This window comes from Phoca vitulina, unplaced genomic scaffold (assembly GCF_004348235.1).
Source record: "Phoca vitulina isolate PV1807 unplaced genomic scaffold, GSC_HSeal_1.0 scaffold65, whole genome shotgun sequence".
NCBI lineage: Eukaryota > Metazoa > Chordata > Mammalia > Carnivora > Phocidae > Phoca > Phoca vitulina.
In genome coordinates, this window is record NW_022589768.1 from 2921679 (window position 1) to 2942642 (window position 20964).

General features: G+C 43.9%; 1 protein-coding gene across 3 annotated transcripts in view; it reads right to left on the reverse strand.

Moving 5' to 3' along the window:
- EFL1 (elongation factor like GTPase 1) overlaps positions 1-20964 on the reverse strand; it is a 135766-nt gene that overhangs the window by 30623 nt on the left and 84179 nt on the right. For all 3 annotated transcript variants that reach the window (XM_032391841.1, XM_032391840.1, XM_032391839.1), the window contains 2 exons: positions 9024-9155; positions 5203-5350 (listed from right to left, as the gene is read on the reverse strand). In XM_032391841.1, the coding sequence (XP_032247732.1) occupies positions 5203-5350; positions 9024-9155 (280 nt within the window). The remainder of the gene's footprint in view (positions 1-5202; positions 5351-9023; positions 9156-20964) is intronic.

Here is a 20964-nt window from a genome sequence, read left to right on the forward strand (position 1 = left end):
GACTGGATTAAAAAACAAGACCCATCGATATGCTGTCTGCAAGAGACTCATTTTAGAACCAAAGACACCCCCAGATTGAAAGTGAGGGGGTGGAAAACCATTTACCATGCTAATGGACACCAAAAGAAAGCTGGGGTGGCAATCCTTACAGCAGACAAATTAGATTTTAAACCAAAGACTGTAATAAGAGATGAGGAAGGACACTATAGCCTACTTAAAGGGTCTATCCAACAAGAAGATCTAACAATTGTAAATATCTATGCCCCTAACATGGGAGCAGCCAATTATATAAGCCAATTAATAACAAAAGCAAAGAAACACATCGACAACAATACAATAATAGTGGGGAACTTTAACACCCCCCTCACTGAAATGGACAGATCGTCTAAGCAAAAGATCAACAAGGAAATAAAGACTTTAAATGACACACTGGACCAAATGGACTTCACAGACATATTCAGAACATTCCATCCCAAAGCAACGGAATACACATTCTTCTCTAGTGCCCATGGAACATTCTCCAGAATCAATCACATCCTAGGTCATAAATCAGGTCTCAACCGGTACCAAAAGACTGGGATCATTCCCTGCCTATTTTCAGACCTTACAATGCTTTGAAACTAGAACTCAATCACAAGAGGAAAGTCGGAAAGAACTCAAATACATGGAGGCTAAAGAGCATCCTACTAAAGAATGAATGGGTCAACCAGGAAATTAAAGAATTTTAAAAATTCATGGAAACCAATGAAAATGAAAACACAACTATTCAAAATCTTTGGCATGCAGCAAAGGCAGTCCTAAGAGGAAAGTATATAGCAATACGAGCCTTTCTCAAGAAACAAGAAAGGTCTCAAGTACACAACCTAACCCTACACCTAAAGGAGCTGGAGAAAGAACAGCAAATAAAGCCTAAACCCAGCAGGAGAAGAGAAATAATAAAGATCAGAGCAGAAATCAATGAAATAGAAACTAAAAGAACAGTAGAACAGATCAACGAAACTAGGAGCTGGTTCTTTGAAAGAATTAACAAGATTGATAAACCCCTGGCCAGACTTATCAAAAAGAAAAGAGAAATGACCCAAATCAACAAAATCATGAATGAAAGAGGAGAGATCACAACCAACACCAAAGAAATACAAACAATTATAAGAATATATTATGAGCAACTCTATGCCAGCAAATTAGATAACCTGGAAGAAATGGATGCATTCCTAGAGATGTATCAACTACCAAAACTGAACCAGGAAGAAATAAAAAACCTGAACAGACCTATAACCACTAAGGAAATTGAAGTAGTCATCAAAAATCTCCCAACAAACAAAAGCCCAGGGCCAGATGGCTTCCCAGGGGAATTCTACCAAACATTTAAAGAAGAATTAATACCTATTCTTCTGAAACTGTTCCAAAAAATAGAAATGGAAGGAAAACTTCCAAACTCATTTTATGAGGCCACCATTACCTTGATCCCAAAACCAAAGACCCCATCAAAAAGGAGAACTACAGACCAATATCCCTGATGAACATGGATGCAAAAATTCTCACCAAAATACTAGCCAATAGGATCCAACAGTACATTAAAAGGATTATTCACCACGACCAAGTGGGATTTATCCCTGGGCTGCAAGGTTGGTTCAACATCCGCAAACCAATCAACGTGATACACTACATTAACAAAAGAAAGAACAAGAATCATATGATCCTCTCAATAGATGCAGAAACAGCATTTGACAAAGTACAGCATCCTTTCTTGATCAAAACTCTTCAGAGTATAGGCATAGAGGGTACATACCTCAATATCATAAAAGCCATCTATGAAAAACCTACAGTGAGTATCATTCTCAATGGGGAAAAACTGAGAGCTTTCCCCCTAAGGTCAGGAACGCGGCAGGGATGTCCACTATCACCACTGCTATTCAACATAGTATTGGAAGTCCTAGCCACAGCAATCAGACAACAAAAAGAAATAAAAGGCATCCATATTAGCAAAGAAGAAGTCAAACTCTCACTCTTTGAAGATGATATGATACTTTATGTGGAAAACCCCAAAGACTCCACCCCAAAACTGCTAGAACTCATACAGGAATTCAGTCAAGTGGCAGGATATAAAATCAATGCACAGAAGTCAGTGGCATTCCTATACACCAACAACAAGTCAGAAGAAAGAGAAATTAAGGAGTCGATCCCATTTACAATTGCACCCAAAACCATAAGATACCTAGGAATAAATCTAACCAAAGAGGCAAAGGATCTGTACTCAGAAAACTATAAAATACTCATGAAAGAAATTGAGGAAGACACAAAGAAATGGAAAAACATTCCATGCTCATGGATTGGAAGAACAAATATTGTGAAGATGTCAATGCTACCTAGAGCAATCTACACATTCAATGCAATCCCCATCAAAATACCATCCACTTTTTTCAAAGAAATGGAACAAATAATCCTAAAATTTGTATGGAACCAGAAAAGACCCCGCATAGCCAGAGGAGTGTTGAAAACGAAAAGCAAAGCTGGCGGCATCACAATTCTGGACTTCCAGCTCTACTACAAAGCTGTCATCATCAAGACAGTATGGTACTGCCACAAAAACAGACACATAGATCAATGGAACAGAATAGAGAGCCCAGAAATGGACCCTCAACTCTATGGTCAACTAATCTTTGACAAAGCAGGAAAGAATGTCCAATGGAAAAAAGACAGTCTCTTCAACAAATGGTGTTGGCAAAATTGGATAGCCACATGCAGAAGAATGAAACTGGACCATTTCCTTACACCACACACAAAAATAAGACTCCACATGGTTGAAAGACCTCAATGGGAGACAGGAGTCCATCAAAATCCTAAAGGAGAACACAGGCAGCAACCTCTTCGACCTCAGCCGCAGCAACTTCTTCCTAGAAACATCGCCAAAGGCAAGGGAAGCAAAGGCAAAAATGAACTCTTGGGACTTCATCAAGATAAAAAGCTTTTGAAAAGCAAAGGAAACAGTCAACAAAACCAAAAGACAACGACAGAATGGGAGAAGATATTTGCAAATGACATATCAGATAAAGGGCTAGTATCCAAAATCTATAAAGAACTTATCAAACTCAACACCCAAAGAACAAAGAACCCAATCAAGAAATGGGCAGAAGACATGAACAGACATTTTTCCAAAGAAGACATCCAAATGGCCAACAGACACATGAAAAAGAGCTCAATATCGCTCGGCATCAGGGAAATCCAAATCAAAACCTCAATGAGATACCACCTCACACCAGTCAGAATGGCTAAAATTAACAAGTCAGGAAAGGACAGATGTTGGCGGGGATGCGGAGAAAGGGGAACCCTCCTACACTCTTGGTGGGAATGCAAGCTGGTGCAGCCACTCTGGAAAACAGTATGGAGGTTCCTCAAAAAGTTGAAAATAGAGCTACCCTATGATCCAGCAATTGCACTACTGGGTATTTACCCCAAAGATACAAAAGTTGGGACCCAAAAGGCTACGTGCACCCCGATGTTTATAGCAGCAATGTCCACAATAGCCAAACTGTGGAAAGAGCCAAGATGTCCATCGACAGATGAATGGATAAAGAAGAGGTGGTATATATATACAATGGAATATTATGCAGCCATCAAAAGGAATGAGATCTTGCCATTTGCAACGACGTGGATGGAACTGGAGGGTATTATGCTGAGCGAAATAAGTCAAACAGAGAAAGACATATATCATATGACCTCACTGATATGAGGAATTCTTAATCTCAGGAAACAAACTGAGGGTTGCTGGAGTGGGGGGTGGGGTGGGAGGGATGGGGTGACTGGGTGATGGACACTGGGGAGGGTATGTGGTCTGGTGAGTGCTGTGAATTGTGCAAGACTGTTGAATCTCAGATCTGTACCTCTGAAACAAATAATGCAATATATGTTAAGAAAAAAATAAAAGAAGAAGAAGATAGCAGGAGGGGAAGAATGAAGGGGGGGAATTCGGAGGGGTAGACAAACCATGAGAGACGATGGACTCTGAAAAACAAACCGAGGGTTCTAGAGGGGAGGGGGGTGGGAGGATGGGTTAGCCTGGTGATGGGTATTGAGGAGGGCACGTTCTGCATGGAGCACTGGGTGTTATGCACAAACAATGAATCATGGAACACTACATCTAAAACTAATGATGTAATGTATGGGGATTAACGTAACAATAAAAAAAATAAAATAAAAGTAAATTTAAAAAAAAAAAATAACAGTCCCCCAAAATTTTAAAAATAAGGGGAAGGAAGGCCATTACAAGGCAATTCATCAAAGAAGAAAAATGAATGGCCAAATAAACAGAGAAAGAAATGTTTCAGTATCATTAGTTACAAACACAGGAAATATGTTTATTAACAATGAACACCTGTTAGTTGTCTTCCAGACTGGTGAAATTTTTTTAAAATGATAATATACAGGGCTGGCTAAATTTGAGAAAAGAAGCACTTTCGAAGACCTTCTCCCAGTTACAGAGTAAACCGCACCAGCCTTTCTCAGGGATGATATAGATCGTAAGCCTACAAAACACGCCAGCAACGCATGGCGGCTGCTGAGCCCGAAGTCTATGGTAACCAGATAACCAGAGCTGCTCCCAGGCAGGCGTCCGTGTACGCGGGAGTGCGCACAGCACAGGCGGCGGAGTTGTGTGCCCGACCGTCTCGGACATGATCTCTGTGTGGTGAGTGAATGCTTCTTTCATCCTTCTGTATTTTCCTAATTGCTACGATAAACACACGTTAGCTTGGGAATAAAGAGGAGAAGTGTTACTGACAAAACGTGATCTGGGATGCCTACTTTAGGACAGGTCCCATCACCAGGATGGAGAAATGGGAAGATTTCCCGAAGGTGTACCTTGTGGAGACGACATCAGGAAGGACAGAAGTCTGTCCCAGTCACTCTAAGCTCACAACATAGGACTTTGTTCTGTTGACACACGTGTGCGTACGCTCACAGGAAGATACTCACATGTGAAGCTATTGTATGATTCAAGCTTAAAAATGTAAAATTATTCAAGTACAGAAGTAAAGTGTCAGTCATTAAAAACTGAATCTATGATCCAACAGCACAGTAACAGTTCATGCTTGAATTGAGGGCCTTTCGTTTTTCTCCAAAAACTAGCCATGGTTGTCCAGTGGAACTCAGAATCCACTGGACGCACCGATCCCCCCACCCCACCCCCGACTACCACCAACCTACCTTTCTTTCAAGTCATCCAGGCATCGCTGAAGGTGGACCTCCCCCGCCGTGACTAAAACGTGCTCTCCCGTTTCTTGAATTAAAATCTGGACACAGGGGTCAGCCTGGTTTAAGAGCTTCATTCCTTTGACGAGCTGAGGCATTTCACCTAGGTTAACAAGATGAAGGCTGATTCAGTGCAACGTAAGGACTAATAATCAAACCGCAAGATGATGCCCGTGGCCACCGAAGGGAAAAATACAATGAAATACTCTTAAAATAACTCTTCCAAATAATGCAGCCATGTGAGGAAAGTTGTCTCCTGCGAATTTACTAGTACAGATAGCTAAAAGGAGACCCTCAGAAGCTTACCGTCAGGACCCCCAAAGCTGGTCTATACCACTTCGTCAAACACGCAGCAAATACAAACTACCACCATCGTATGTGTGAATCTACCTGAATTTTATACGAACATACATATTCTATACCTATAAATGTAACAGAACTCTCCCCCAAAGAAGAGTTAGACTCAACAAATAGACAAATAATGACAACAAAAAACCAGTTCACATGGTATTCAAGCCAAAGCCACATGCTTAAAGCAATCATTACAAGCCTGCTTGGGAGAACCGTGCGTTTTCGGAGAAAGCTGCCCTCCGGCTGGGGCCACTATGCCCACTGAGCCCTGGGCACCTTCCACACTCCATCTGCCTGTGCTTCGGGCACATGGCTGTTTTCCCTACAGTCCACGGGATTCTGGTCCACGTCTCGGGCTTAGCTGCTTTTCCACGCCTTCCCGTGTACTCAGCGGCTACTGTCCATTCAAGCAGAGCAAGTCTCTCCTTGTTGCTTCAGCAGCGACCCTGGCCTCGGAGCTATTTCTGTGCCGTCTGGTTTCACCTCTACACTTGAAGGAAGGGTTCCCTCAACGCGTGGTTTTCAACATGCCAAACAGCAAAGCCACCGGACCTCTCTGCCGTCAGGGGTTCTCAATACGTCTATTCCAGATCCATTTATTTATCCGTATCTACTTAGTTGATGATAACTAACACTTCACATTAGCTAGCGACGTGCCACAGGTCCTTCACATGGAGGAACTCATTAATTATGTGGCCGGGATGAGTGCTGTTCCTGTCCCACAGACGAGCAGACAGGTACGGGGAGGCGGGGCCCAGAGCTCAGAGCGCTGCTGGCTCTGGAGCGCGGGGTGGGGCTCAGCACCCACACAGCTCAGGCAGCCACGCACCACACGTGGACGCTCGGCACCGGAGGACCCCACCGCGCGTGTGGCGGCCACAGGCAGCCTCATGTGCTCCTTTTCAGCATACTGTGGTCTTCCTTTGCCTCATTAAGTGGACTTAGAGATATCACCTAGCGTTAACTAACTTAACCTTCACAGAATTTGAAGCATGGCTGAAAAGCATTCCTACGAAAAAACCACTGATAACACGAATAACACAAAGCACAAAGGGAACGATAAAAAAATAAGTGAAAAAGCTTTTTGCCAGCTCCCCATTTGCCAAATTACTAAGTCCTTAAAAAAAAAAAAGGCATATACACTTAAATCTACTTCCTCATGGTAAAGGTGACAGTTTAACAGTAAGCCAAGAAAAAACTTTCTCAAAACAAAACTTGGAATACGGAGACAACATTTTGAAATTAGATGTTTGAAAATATTTATTTATAATGATAGTCATTTTGTTGGCAGAAACAACATCTATTTAACCTCTTATTAAATCTGGAAGCTGATTTTCCTAACCTGCTTAAAAATCTACCAAATGATCTGATAAAGATAAAAAATCAACATCTTTTAATAATATAAGAAAAACTGAGATCATGACAAATACTTACCATCGGGATTTCAAGGAAACCTTTGTATATAAACCGCTAACTGGATTTTAAAACGGACCCTGTGATCTAGCAAAGGCAGCCCATGAAATACACAGCGCGTCCGCCCAGTGGCTCTCGGGGGCAGGAGCACTGGGAAGTCTGGGTCCAAGAGGGCGGCCACCCCAGCAGTCAGCATCCACGGCGGACACAGCATCCACGGAGAGAGGGGCTCCGCCCCACAGTAAGGAGGGGCGCGAGGGACCAGGGCAGAGTAAACTCACAGTAACTGCCCCCTGAGGGCTCACAGGAGTGAGCACAGCGTTAGAAGTACTCCCAGGCATTCTCGATGTGCACTGAGATGGACCTTGTAGCAACAGCAAGAAGACAGAACAGTGCGTATAAAATTCAGACACAGACGTGTGGGAACACGGCCTGCAGTAATACCGGCGAGAACACGCACGGTAAATCTGGCAAAAGCAATATATCTGGTGGGAAAAGGAGCAACGCTCTTTTTAAAATTATGAAGAGAACTGGGTGCTCCTTCTCAATCATTTTATTTTTTACAAAGTTCAGAACAACCTAATGACACAGACATGAGGAAAACTCTGGCATCCAGATGGATCATCCTAAGTCATTCTATTATTGCATCGCCTCATTTAAGGAGAGGAAGTCACCCTCACTGAGCGTCTGCTACGGGATGGGGCGGGGCCGGGCACCAGGTCCCTGTCCTCCTGCCGCCACACCGCAGGGAAGTCGCTTCGGCGGCCCGTTAGGGCCAGCAGCACACAGCCGCCAGAGTTCAAAGATTATAAATTTCTATGAAAACATCATGGTCCGAATGATCAATTATTTCCTTACTCTGTTTTAAACGTTTAGATCTAAATGGAATAGAGAAGAACTGAGTCCTACTAGAAAGGCCTAAGAATGAGCTACGGTTGCCAGACTCAAATGTCACAACTCCAATTAAACCTCCTTGTCCTGTACGTACACGGGCTGGAGCAGCTGACAACGGCCAGAGCCAGGCCGGCAGCGGAAGAGAAGAGCAAACCAGGAGGGCCCAGAGAGGAAGCCGGCGTTAGAGAGAACAGGGTAAATCCACACAGCCACCCCGCACTGTGGTCCACAATGGCGGCCCCGAAAGGACGCTCAGCTCCGGGGCCCAACGAGGATGGCTGCTCACCAGGACTGAGCCCAAAGGTCACAGATGCGGTCCTCCGAGTGTCTGCTCTAGGACCCCAGGGAGCCTCAGTGCTAAGGCCATCTGGTGGAACATGAGGCCGAGACAAGCTTTCAGAAGGCCCCGGCTCTGGGGCGAGGAGGGGTATGCGCGTGCAAGGGCAACGGGACCGACCTCCATTCCTGGCAGAGGACTACCACCTGACAGCGTTTGTCCTCTGGGTCCCTGGAAGCACAGTCTGGAGATTCTTCACTGACCTCCCAGCGAGCACCGGGAATACGGGTTAGCGATGTCACGGGGAGCTAAATACAAGAGTTACTGAGGACTGGTCAGGCAAACGGTGTATACCAAAGACGAAGCACAGGTTATTACATGGCCTGCCATGTGTGGGTGGGGCAGGAAGTGCTTTCTAAACAGGCCGGAAATGCTCTGTGTCCAGATAATCTACAAAGCTACAGGGAAGAGCATATGACAGATTCTGGAGCAAGAAGCATGGGCCAAGATTCTAAAACAAGTACATAAAACATGAGCTTTCCTGAGGCACCACCCACGCCAGGGCTGTGGGGGTGCACAGATGCCCTGTCTCTGCCCTAAAGGATCCAGGTTCCCCAGGGAGAAGGTGCCTAATGTTCCACGTTCCTAAGGCAGGGGTCAGACTGCCTTTGGTGAGCGGGTGGTGCGCAGGGACCCATGGCGGGAAGACCCCTCCTATTACACGCCTGAATGAAAACCCACAGCACACTGTTGAAGCAAATAGTGAGGAACCAAGTACGAAATGCACACATTTACAAGGTGTCATGAACATCACAGGCTTTTAAAAACGAAGTTGTCTTACTTGGGTGCTTCGGTTCAACAGCAACCCTCACAATAGGGGTGGCCTCGAAGTTGAGCGGTATGAACGGCGGGCAAGATGGCACGCTACACAGCGTCGCCGACTTGAGCACGACGTCTTGCAGGCCCCCTATGCCTGCAGGAAGGAAAAGATCTGTGCGGTCAATAAAGGGTCATCAGTTCAGAACGGACATTAGAAAAGTAAGACCATCAACACAGCATGTGGGTCAGGGAGGAGACACACTTAAAAATGTGGCGAGGAACAAGGCTGACCAGCACACCTGGATGCTATTTAATTGCTGTTAAAAAGACAAGAATTCTGTGGGCTACTGTCTTACAGATGCACAAATCACGTGGTTACATCAAACTGGGCTAACACATCCCTAACTTTGATCACAGAAGTGATCATGTCCAGATACGTATGTCTGAAAATACGAATTATTTCTAATTGTAGCTCTTAGTTTTTAAAATACATTAATTTGATGAAGACGAATCTCTACAGAAATAATCTCTTTTCCCAAATACTTGCAAAGGGGCCAAGGGCATTTAGAGACTTCAAGTTTGAGGCTGCTACAGAGCCCCCAACCCAAGTCACCCTTCATACCACCCCAATTTTAGAAGAGGACATCGGCCCCCTTCCCACCCCCTCCCACCGTCCTCCCCACTTCAGGCTCCCGGAGATGGCTGCCTAAGACCCTCCAGGAGGGCATCGGTCTTTCAGTGGATGGGAGCACAGGAGAGCTAAAGAGGCACGCTGAGCCTCACATCCACAGTAAGAGCAGACATCATTCTAGAAGAAATCGAGTTACACACACAAGGCCATTTTTATTGAGTCAATAATATTGAGTATTATTGACGGATGGGCCCTTTGCTGACAATGTTCTTCTGCTCTGAGCAACTCCCCACATGCACAGGCTGAATGAGTCTAGGACGAGTACATTATTGAGTGTACAACCTGATATTTATGCAAAAACACAGTTTAAAAGAAGCTTTTTGTTTTCAAATGACATCAAGTACAATTTTGAAAAAATAAAAGTATACCCAGAATCACACCATCCTAAGACTGTCACTGTTTTCATTTTGATGTATTTCCCTCTTGCCCTGCCCCCACAGGCACACGTAATTTACCATTACAATGTCCATACAATTTTTTTATCCTTTCTCTTTTACTTCTGTTGTTCTGGTCACAGTGATAGCAATTATGTAGAAACACTTTCTTCACAGAAAGGACATCTGCTAAGGCATTTTTCAACTGGGGCTGAGGGGGGTAAAGGACATGTTCCCTCAAGAGAATCATTTCAGAATTTCTGGGACAGAACAAGTAACAGTTCAGGGAAAAAAAAAATCACAAATTAGCATGCCATCGATTTGGCTGAAGGACTAAAGAGAGGACAAGCTTTTTTTTTTGTAATGTTTATCACAAAAAAGGCATATGATCTAAATACAAGAGAGAGGGAGAAAACAGGCTGAGGAAGCAGGAACATGGGGTAACACCCAGAAAGCTAGCTTGTTTCTATACGAACATCGGTTAAGTATCGTCTGGTTGAAGAGAAATGATCCAAGTCCTCTCTGGTCCTAACTCTTCCCCCTACAAGTGCACTTATATATGTGAGCATGGGACTCTGGCTCCCAGGCTGGGGTGACAGGTAACCACACAAGAAACCACTGAGCCCCCGCACCGTGTCCGCAGGCCCTCGCCAGGCCAGTCCACCACCCCCTTCAAAGTCTTCTTCCTCAAAGAGCAGCATTGTACAAGCACTGTCAGGACCCAATTTTTTCCCAGGCTCTCTCTAATTCCCTTTAGAAAGTATTCCAGAAACAATATCAAGGAGCATCTTTTACGATCTGAGACTGGAAATACGGAGGCTGAGAGACGGATGGGCCCTTTGCTGACAATGTTCTTCTGCTCTGAGCAACTCCCCACATGCACAGGCTGAATGAGTCTAGGACGAGGTCACCCAGGCGGGCAGGAAGACGGTGAAACTGTCACAGAGTTCTAACACTGCTTCCTATGGACCAAACCCACTGACCATCTGCACAGAGAACAGCAATACTATCTTCAGGGAAGTCTGGATGCTGAAGTGCACTTTCAATGCTGGTATAAAAATGGTACTGGAAATAAAAAAAAGAAAAAACACTTTGTGGGAAAACATGTTAATGCTCTAGCTAGAATATGTTCTCCTAACTTCCACGGTCTCATTTCAAGCCAACTTTAACATTACTGCTCAAGAACCATCAACTTGTTCCTCTTAATCTGTTTAATCCACCTGAGTTAACAGCTTCCTTTAAATCACCGAAGTAAGCGCAAGTTATACACCAAGGACGCCTACAGAGCCTCAGGCCTGTGAGAACAGTGAACATGACCTCAGAAGGGACATGAGGATTCAGACCCTTGAACCACAGACCTGCTGAGCCCTGAACAACACATGGTTTTAACCCTGCGCAGTTAAAAATCCGTGTGGGACTCTGACTTCCCCCCAAACTTAACTACTGCTGTTGACCAGAAGCCTTACTGATAACATAAATAGCTGATTAGATTTTGTGTGTTATATATATTCTACACTGCATTCTTACAAAAGAGTGGGCCAGAGAAAAGAAAAGATCACTAAGAAAATCATAAAAGAAAATATATTTACAGTACTGTACTTCATTTACTGAAAAAAAAATCCACATATAAGTGGACCCACACAGTTCAAACACGTGTCGTTCAAGGATCAACTGGATTTTAAAAAAAAAAAAATTTTCTTTTTTTAAGTACAGGTTTCCAGGGTGGTGCGAATCTAGAGAACCACTGGTTTTGGAAGACCACCTTCTAATCTAGGTCCTTCTGTCTCTGGATGTCAAAGAAGCCCATATCCTCTGCCTAAAGTTTCATGCCGTTATTCTGTATCTTTCAGCGAAACTCAGATTCCTCCCCCTTTGACTCAACTACAGCGATGGTATCACAGAGGATCCATGCACTTTATAACTTGTCACGGAGGTAGGTAGGCAGGTAGGTACATGAATATAAAATATGATCAAAGGCCTTTTCCAGGCCTCCTCGGCTAATGTAATAAATAGCTCCAAAGTGGACCAATATTGCTTAGCTAAGGTTTTCAGAGGATTGGTCAAGTTTCCCCAGTACGCTAAGCAAGTCTATTAAATCAACTGCCCTTTAGCTTCTTGGTGTTACGAGAGGCCTCCGGGAAAAATCTTACAACAGTGACATCACCGGGTCAGAATTTCTTCTTCTCGTAGGGACAGATGGAGCTGATAACCAGTTAATAGTAGTTCTTCGGCAAGTTACATCAAGACCGGGGGGCCTTATTCTCAGAAGAGAGACTACAGTAAGGAGAAAAAGGAATACCTGAGGAATCAAAAATACCTTTTTTAGAGATGTGGAGGCTTGCTGTCTTTGTCTATATTAGAGAACAGGTAGAAGCTGCCCTGCAGTGTCCTGCACCAGGGAGAAGTGATAACTGGGTGTCACAATGGAGTCTCAGTTTATGCCCCAAGAAACAATCCTGAGGGAGCCAGACCACCTCCACTCCTGCAGGAACAGACTGACGCCATAGGGCCTGGCTCCCACCCCAGGGAATGACACTGGCAGGGAGGTCTAGGATTAAAGTAATGGAAGAAGGGGCGCCTGGTGACTCAGTCGGCTGGGCATCTGCCATCGGCTCAGGTCATGATCTCAGGGTCCTGGGATCGAGCCCCGCATCGGGATCCCTGCTCAGCGGGGAACCTGTTTCTCCCTCTCCCCCCACCCCATTCGTGTTTTCTCTGTCTCTAATAAATGAATAAAATCTTCAAAAAAAAAAAAAATAGTGGAAGAAATTCCATCTCAGGCCTGAAGTGGAACAGATCACTACATGCTGCCTGATATCCTATCTCTGAGCAAATAAAAAGGCAATCAGTTAAAAAAAAAAAGCCCTTAAGTTATCTCTTGGTGTGTCAAACCGGGACAAAAAGGATCTCCAGAGGCTAGCCTGGGGGAAAGGAGGCAGCACGTAATTAATGTATTACAAAATAATGTTTCCTACTGGAGCAGAAACCAACGCGAAGGGCTGAAGAGAAGGGGACGGTGGGGAGAGGAATCCCAGCCCGGGCCCCAGCGCGGAGCCCCAGCGTGTTCCGGGAGCCGGCAGCGTGCAGGGGGCCCGCGGCACAGAGGGACGACAACAACGGCAGTGCAGACGGGAGGCTGCCGGGGACACACACAGGGCGTTAGGGGACTCGAGCGCCACGTCACGCCTGGACCTTCCATGGAGGGCGGATGCGGGCGAACTAGACCCGAAGCGGCGCCGGCAGCCTTGGCAGTGACTTGGAGCCGGGAAGAAGAGACGAGGCTGAGATCCAGATTTCAGATCCGGATTTCAGACGTGGACAGCTAAGCAGAGGATGACCTGTTCAAAGCGTTTCTCTACCCTTCTTTCAGGTTCCTAAGTGTCCCCGTCATTGTATACATTTGTATATTCTTTATGGGATAAACATTGTGATTCATCATATTTTTCCCTTCAGACTATAGTTTCTCTTTTCATTTTGTGTCTATTTTTTCTCTCTAGTACCTTTTCTGAGCCTTTTTTATTTGGGATCTAAGCTTAGAGGGCACGTTCCGCATGGAGCACTGGGTGTTATGCACAAACAATGAATCATGGAACACTACATCAAAAACTAATGATGTAATGTATGGTGAGTAACGTAACAATAAAAAAAATAAAAATAATCGAGTACTGAGAAAAAAAAAGCTTATAAAGTTGTGCTTTCAAAAAACTAATGAATATTTATTCAACTTTCTGTACTTTTTTTTGATGATTTTGTTTTAAGGGCAGGGGCACAAATGCACTTCGTGAAGTTTTTTCAATGAACACGTGAACATGAGGACAGTTCTGTGTGTGTGTGTGGTGGGAGGCGACTCTAGCGTGGGGGACACGGCATCACTGGGGGCCCAGGGAGGGACCGGTCACCACCGCAGAGGCCCTGTGGGCAAGCAGCACTGCACACCATTTTCAGCCCACTATTTCCACTTCTCGGGGACCCTACATGGTGTTTATGGTAGTTGTTGTTTTATTAATAAAGTTGGTGACCAATTCGGGGTTTTTTTTGGTATATGGTATGAACTGCTTATTTAATTTTTTTATATATACTATTAACTGGTTAACTGTAAAGAAGGTTATAATAACTTCCTTTGAGGCATAAAATTCATATATTCATAGATCCACGTATGAGCTTTGTATCCTGGCCCACTGACCTACATTTATATTTTACATAGTAATACAGTTTTATGGGATGCTCCTCTGAGATACGTTTCAACTCAAATGATTTAAGTAAAGCACGAAGCACAAAATGCCTAGTACCGTTTAAAACAACATTGGAAATGTTTTCAGGTTAAAAGAAAGAAAAGAGATACGACTTTACACAACCAGGAAGTTATAACCAGATTTCTTTTTATGTTTAAACTCGAAATATTTCCAATTAAAGGCAGGAGGCGGAGTCACATGTGGATGAAATGGCAACTTCGTCACAGGCGCACAACAGATCCTGGTTGAAATGATCCAGGGAAGAAAACGGAGGACAACGTGGATGCACATGAAGCCAGAGAAGAGTGCCCCAAGCTCTGCGCTGCGGGTCACATTAAAGACAAATAAGCAAGGGTCCGTTCCTAACTCCTTTCTTGGGAAAGTAACACAGCTGAAGGAAAACAAATGTACAGCATAGCAACGGCGGTGTGTCTGATTACACGGCAGAGAAAACGCGCGAAGAGCCCAGAGCCATGTATGTGGGAACCCGGATGTGACCGAGGGGCGGCACTGGGGGAAGGAGGGACCACTGGGAGAACATCACTGAGAAATTAGCTAATGATATGGAAACGATAATATGCACACCTCTACCATGCAGCATGTAGAATAATAAATTTCACAGGGATCGAAGACCTGAGTGAAACATAAAAACTGAAAGCACGAATCACAAGATGACACACTAAAGACTGGTAACTATTACTGTATTATAAGAACTGTATCACAAAAATGCCCAAAATTAAAAGTTACAAAATATTTTCAATGTTTAAAAGACAAAGGATCAGTAAGCATAATATATAAAGAACTAGTAGAAATCAATGAGAAAGACAACCCACTAGCAATACAGGTAAAGAACATCAGCAGTTCCAAGAGGTGACTGAAAGAAAAGGAAGCCCTGATCAGTCAGAAATCATATAAAAAAGAATCTTAATCTAAATAATAACAAGGTAAATGCAAATTAAGGCAAAGAGATGGTATTTCACACCAGTACAAGTGGTGTAAGTCCGAAGAGAACACGGGTTTGATAAAGAGGTGCAGAAAAAGTAGGTCTTCTGCACTGGACACAGAAATGATGGTCACGACCTCTCGGGAGAACAAGTGTGGACATTCAGCAAAGTACGCCTGGACCGTGCAACTCGCCAGTCTGGCTTCCAGTTGTGTACCTCCCACAGTGCTGGCAACAGGCAAAGTGGTGCGCCCGCAGCATCCCACAAGCAGTGATACGACTCTAGGGGGACACATTTAGGTGATCAGGTCTCTCCTGGGGGCACTTCTGGCTGGGGTCTACTGCTGGCATTCAGAGGGCAGGGCCAGGGCCCAGGGGTCTTGCAATGTGTGCAAACGTCCCCCTCAAGGAATTCCCCAGGTCGCACAGCTTCTGAGTGTTCTGCTGGACAAACCTGTTTCTAATGACCTGAGCTTAAATCTAACTCCCTTTTAATTACAAAGTACTTTCTTCACAATTTAATGTATATTGAGTTTTCGGGACTTCTGTTCTGAAAATGAGCTGTTCACCGTGTTATCGACAGCCACTCGCGGCCTGAGTCATCAGTGCCATATATCTGCATTAAGCCGCACCTGCTCCCGGTGATTGCGAGTTGCTCACTTGATGATGCCATCGGCAGGGTAAGCTGGAGCATCTGCATGCTGCTATGTACTAAATTTCATTGCAGATCATTTTACTTATCCTATCACAGCAAAGGTAACTGTATTGATGTTTTTGAAATTAGGTAAGCAGGTAGATTATTTTCTCCTTGAATTTCACTTCTAGGTGGATGCTCATTACATTATATGCTATTTTTATGATCATAAAAAAATTTTTTAACCAGATGATTAAAAAAAAAACCAAAAACCAGCCTTCAGATGCTTCTGTGCCTTGAATGCTTGCATTGTTTCACCATACAGCAATAAACGCTGCGAGTACCCTGCATATGTGTTACATCTGCATTAGTCAGTTTATGTCCTAGACACTGAAACTATGCTCTCACCCCTGGACCGCCGACTTGGATTTCCCTGGTGCCTGGTATCCGCTGAGGGAGTTTTGGATTCCTATCTGATGGGGAGCTGGAATGCTTCTTGAGGTTAATCAAGGTTCTGAGAGTGAGCCGTCTGAATAGCCTTGGACTGAAAGCCCTGTTCCCTCTTAGTTCCACGAAGACCCTAATCTCCAGACCCCCTCACAGGCCATCCTGGCATTAGATGTGGGCCTGTGTCACCTGACCCCACCACTGTGTCCTCTACCATTCATGATGATCACTTTTCCAATGGTTAATATTTTCTTCAAAGTCAATTTAGTAATGACAGAATTTAGAGGGTCCTACAGCACCTTATAACCTCATATATCATGATTTATCTCAGAGTAGAGAGCAAAACAGTTGGTGAAGGAATATTTCATATAATTCCTGTGCGTTTTAGATTTATGCCAACAAATATCTGTTGACCACTTAGGTTTACAGGTCTGTGCTGGCCACCATGGAGGAGATGGAAACGAAGACCAAGACCCCACATTCGGTTTTCTCGCATTTACTGTAAGTGTCCCTAGAGCATTCTGAAAGCTCAGTCACACTATTGCTGATAGTTTATTCAGTCCCTGAGCCTTAGAGTTTGAGATGTCTGAGACTACTGCCACGTGTCCATGTCCTGATGAAGCACGGTTACAAGTCATTGATACCAGAAGAAAGGTAATTCCTAAGAAGAAAAGAAACAATACTAGAATGTTAACTAGATTTTAAGCAAACATAGGTCATCCTAATGCAAGCCAGTTACTTTTGCCAGTTCATGCAGCTTTCAAAGCATTGTTCCCGGGGACGTATCACTTCATGGATGAATGAAAGAAGAATATATCACTTTAAATATTAGTGAATTTTTATCACTAATTTTTAGAGTGGCTACACTCAGTACCCAGTCTACCCTCTGGCTCCTGACACTGCGGTTCGTTCAGAGGTTGGTCCTTTTGGATTCCCACTGGTAGATGCTCAGAATGGCTTTGAAAACTATTCTTTGGTTTTTGGTCTGTTTCATTTTTGGGGTAAACAAAACAATTCTTAGCAAACATCACACACTTGTCTACTGCTACCTTTATCTATTTATAAAAAACATCCAATACATTACCCAAAGAATTTCCGAGAAAACCACTACATTATAGTAGTAATGGGCTCTAATTTTCTAATAAATGAAAGCAGCTGGTAGCACTGGTATGCTATTAAGTCCCCTGATAAAGGACCAAGGAATCGGTACTAGAGGCTGCATTGATGGGAGACTTAGCTTAAAAAGAAGTGAAAGCAAGTAAAGACGGGGCCCCAAACTGATACATCCATTCTCATTTGCTGCCCTCTTCTAAAATGACAGGTCAATAAAATCTCTACAGGGTAGCAGCTTTCGTCACTATAAGTAAGAACATTCTAAATGTCTAGCAATATGCTAAACACACTGCATCTGGCAATAAAACACCATACTACAAATCGAATTCTGAAGACTACTTAGACACAGATAAAGCAGAATATAAAATTATATGCAGAAAAGATAATATGAGTAGAAGAGAAATATAACTAAAAATGAAAATTGTAACAGTATAAGCATTGAAATTATGAATGATTATTTTAAAATAAAAAACACTGTAGTTTTACCATGAAAAGTTATTAGACACAAGCTATAAGAACTTTGGAAGTGTTTTTTTGTTTTCTTAAGAGCTGTCATTACCAGAATCAAATGAACATAAACCATATAAACTGATTTACAGCAGAGGACACCGCTGCGCCATGAGGATCTGGTAATGACGCTAGTCACTGGAAGAAACAATCGATCTGATTCCCACCTCACACCATCTTACAACCAATTTCAGATGGGTCACAAGTCTCAATCTCATAAACAGAACGAAAAAGCTTATAGAAGAATAACACAGAACTTCTTATGACTTTGGAGCAAGCGGATTTCTGAAACAGGACACAAAAAGCAGTAATCATAAAAAAAAAACTGGTAAGTATTACACTATATTAAAATTTAAAACTGTGGTTCACCAAAAGACACTGTGAGAGAGCAGAAGGTAACTCCCCAAGTAGGAAAAAATATCTCCAATAAATATAGCCAGCCAGGGACTTTAATGCAGAATATATAAAGAATGCATACAAATCAATACAAAAGAAGGCAGAGAACCTTAAAAAAAGTGGACAAACACTTAACAGGCATTTCATAAGTGGGCAAAAATCAATGGTCAATAAATAAATGAAAAGGAATTTAAATTCACAAGTCACCAGGGAAACCAATATAAGACACTACTCCACACACACCCCAGAATGGCTCAGCGAGAAACAAAACCATCGTTGGCAAAGGTACGGAGCACCTGGAATCTCCAGCGAGCTTCACTGAGTGTGTACGTACACCCACCCGACAACATGGCAACTTCCCTTCCAACAGAGGTGTGTTCAAATATTCAGGAAAAGACATGCAGGGAATATTCAAAGCAACGATATTCCTAACAGCCACACTCTGGAACTAAACTCGACACCCGCCAACAGAAGAGGGATAGATACTGTTGTGGTCACAGTAAACAGCAACCAGAACGGACACGGGTGACTCTCACCGCCAGCATGCCCGGCACTCGAGGACATTCTCTACGATCTGGCTTCACGAGGCTTAACAACAGGTTAAAATGAATCTATGCTGCAAGAAGCCAGGACGGCCCCACGCTTGGGGGAGGGGGTGGCAGGGGCAGTAACTGGAAGGGCGCTGGGCTTCTGGGATGCTGGTTATGCTCCATTTCTAAATCTGGACGCTGGTAACACCGGCACATGTGCAGTTTAGGATCATCTATCAAGCTGTGGCTCAAGATTTGCACACTTTTCTCTATGCCTATGATGCATCCATAAAGATTTACTTTAAAATGTTATTTGACACAAATTACAGGCTACTCCAGGTGCTTCTGAGTCTTTTGCAGATACCATAACTCAACTGATAAAGATAAACCATTTCAGAGCCTTCACAAAGGAACTGGCAGCCGGGAGAAAGAACACATGGCTTGTCGCCTTGTCCCTCTCTTCCCGCCACATCGTCCAATAACAAATGAAATGTGTCTTCCGGTGCAACGTCCTTACGCGGATTCTTCTGAACACTGTCTGTCCTTGAGCAAATCACTTCCTTATTCCAATCAAAGCAGCCAGCCCCCTCCTGGCTGCGGGCATCTGTCTACCCTCTGGCTCCTGACACTGCGGTTCGTTCAGAGGTTGGTCATTTTAGATTCCCACTGGTAGATGCTCAGAATGGCTTTGAACACTATTCTTTGGTTTTTGGTCTGTTTCATTTTTGGGGTAAACAAAACAAAACAAAACAATTCTTAGCAAACATCACACACTTGTCTACTGCTACCTTTATCTATTTATAAAAAACACCCAATACATTACCCAAAGAATTTCCGAGCATCTCCTTCCGCTCCACCAGCTACCAGTGCGGTAATGGCCACCATTAGAGTAAGATGATCTCACTTACATCACAGGAAGCATTTCTTTGGCTCCAAGAGAAACAGAAAAAGTCATTTCCAGTTGATTATTTCCGTCATAGGGTCCACGGTGGCCTTGTGTATGGGGGTCTCTGGACAAAGACCTCAGCAATACCACTGTGAGGTAAGACTATCACTTCTGACCCCAAATAGGAGACCCATGAAAAGGGATGTCAGGAGAACCTCCTTTCGTCTACCAGAGCCCCTGGTGTGTTTTCTCAATCAGCCACAAATGTCTTTCCAATTTATGAACGGGCCCTGCCCCTAGTGAAACCTGTTACAAACCAGAAAATTCCACCACAGCGTGGAAATTCTGGAGCATCTGTGAAGAAGCCTTCCTGGGACGGACTTATGCAAACCATTCTCAGGCCTTCCTGCCCATGAGCGGGGTCAGATTAGTCATAACCAGATCCCACTGGCAGGTTTTGTTCCATTCATAAATGGCTCACTCTACAGAAACTCAACACCCGACTTTGTCCTGAGTTTAACAGACTTTGACAGAACGATCTCCAGGTGACCAAAAGATTCGAGTTAATTTGTATTTCTGCATGTTGCATTCAAGTCCAGGAAAACAATTTTTAAAGCCTCTGAATATTATTTCAGATGTAGTTTGTGACTATTCTTGACCGCGGGAAGGAAATGACATATTGCTTTATGTCAGCTTTTTGATGCCCATCCAGATCTAGCATCCTCCCTGACAGCACAGAAAGTCACAAGGAATCACGTAACACGCAGCCATAGAAGCAGAAGGACCTCGGCAGCCTATGTGCTTCCAAACAACCCGCTGCAGTGTGGAGCCTCAGCCATAGCATCCCAAGGACGGGGGCTTACAGCAGCCCGCGTCGCTGCCGAGGAGCAGGACTTCTAACTTGTATGAGCGTGTGTAGGGGTCCACGGCTTCATCATGAACATCCAGCTCGTCACACACACACACAGACACACACACACGGATGTTCCATCGCCTCCTCGTTTCGGGCTCTCCCTGGCTTCTTGTGTTGTATTCAGATCACATTCCTTCTTTTTTTTTTTTAATTTTTTTATTGTTATGTTAATCCCCATACATTACATCATTAGTTTTAGATATAGTGTTCCATGATTCATTGTTTGTGCATAACACCCAGTGCTCCATGCAGAACGTGCCCTCCTCAATACCCATCACCAGGCTAACCCATCCTCCC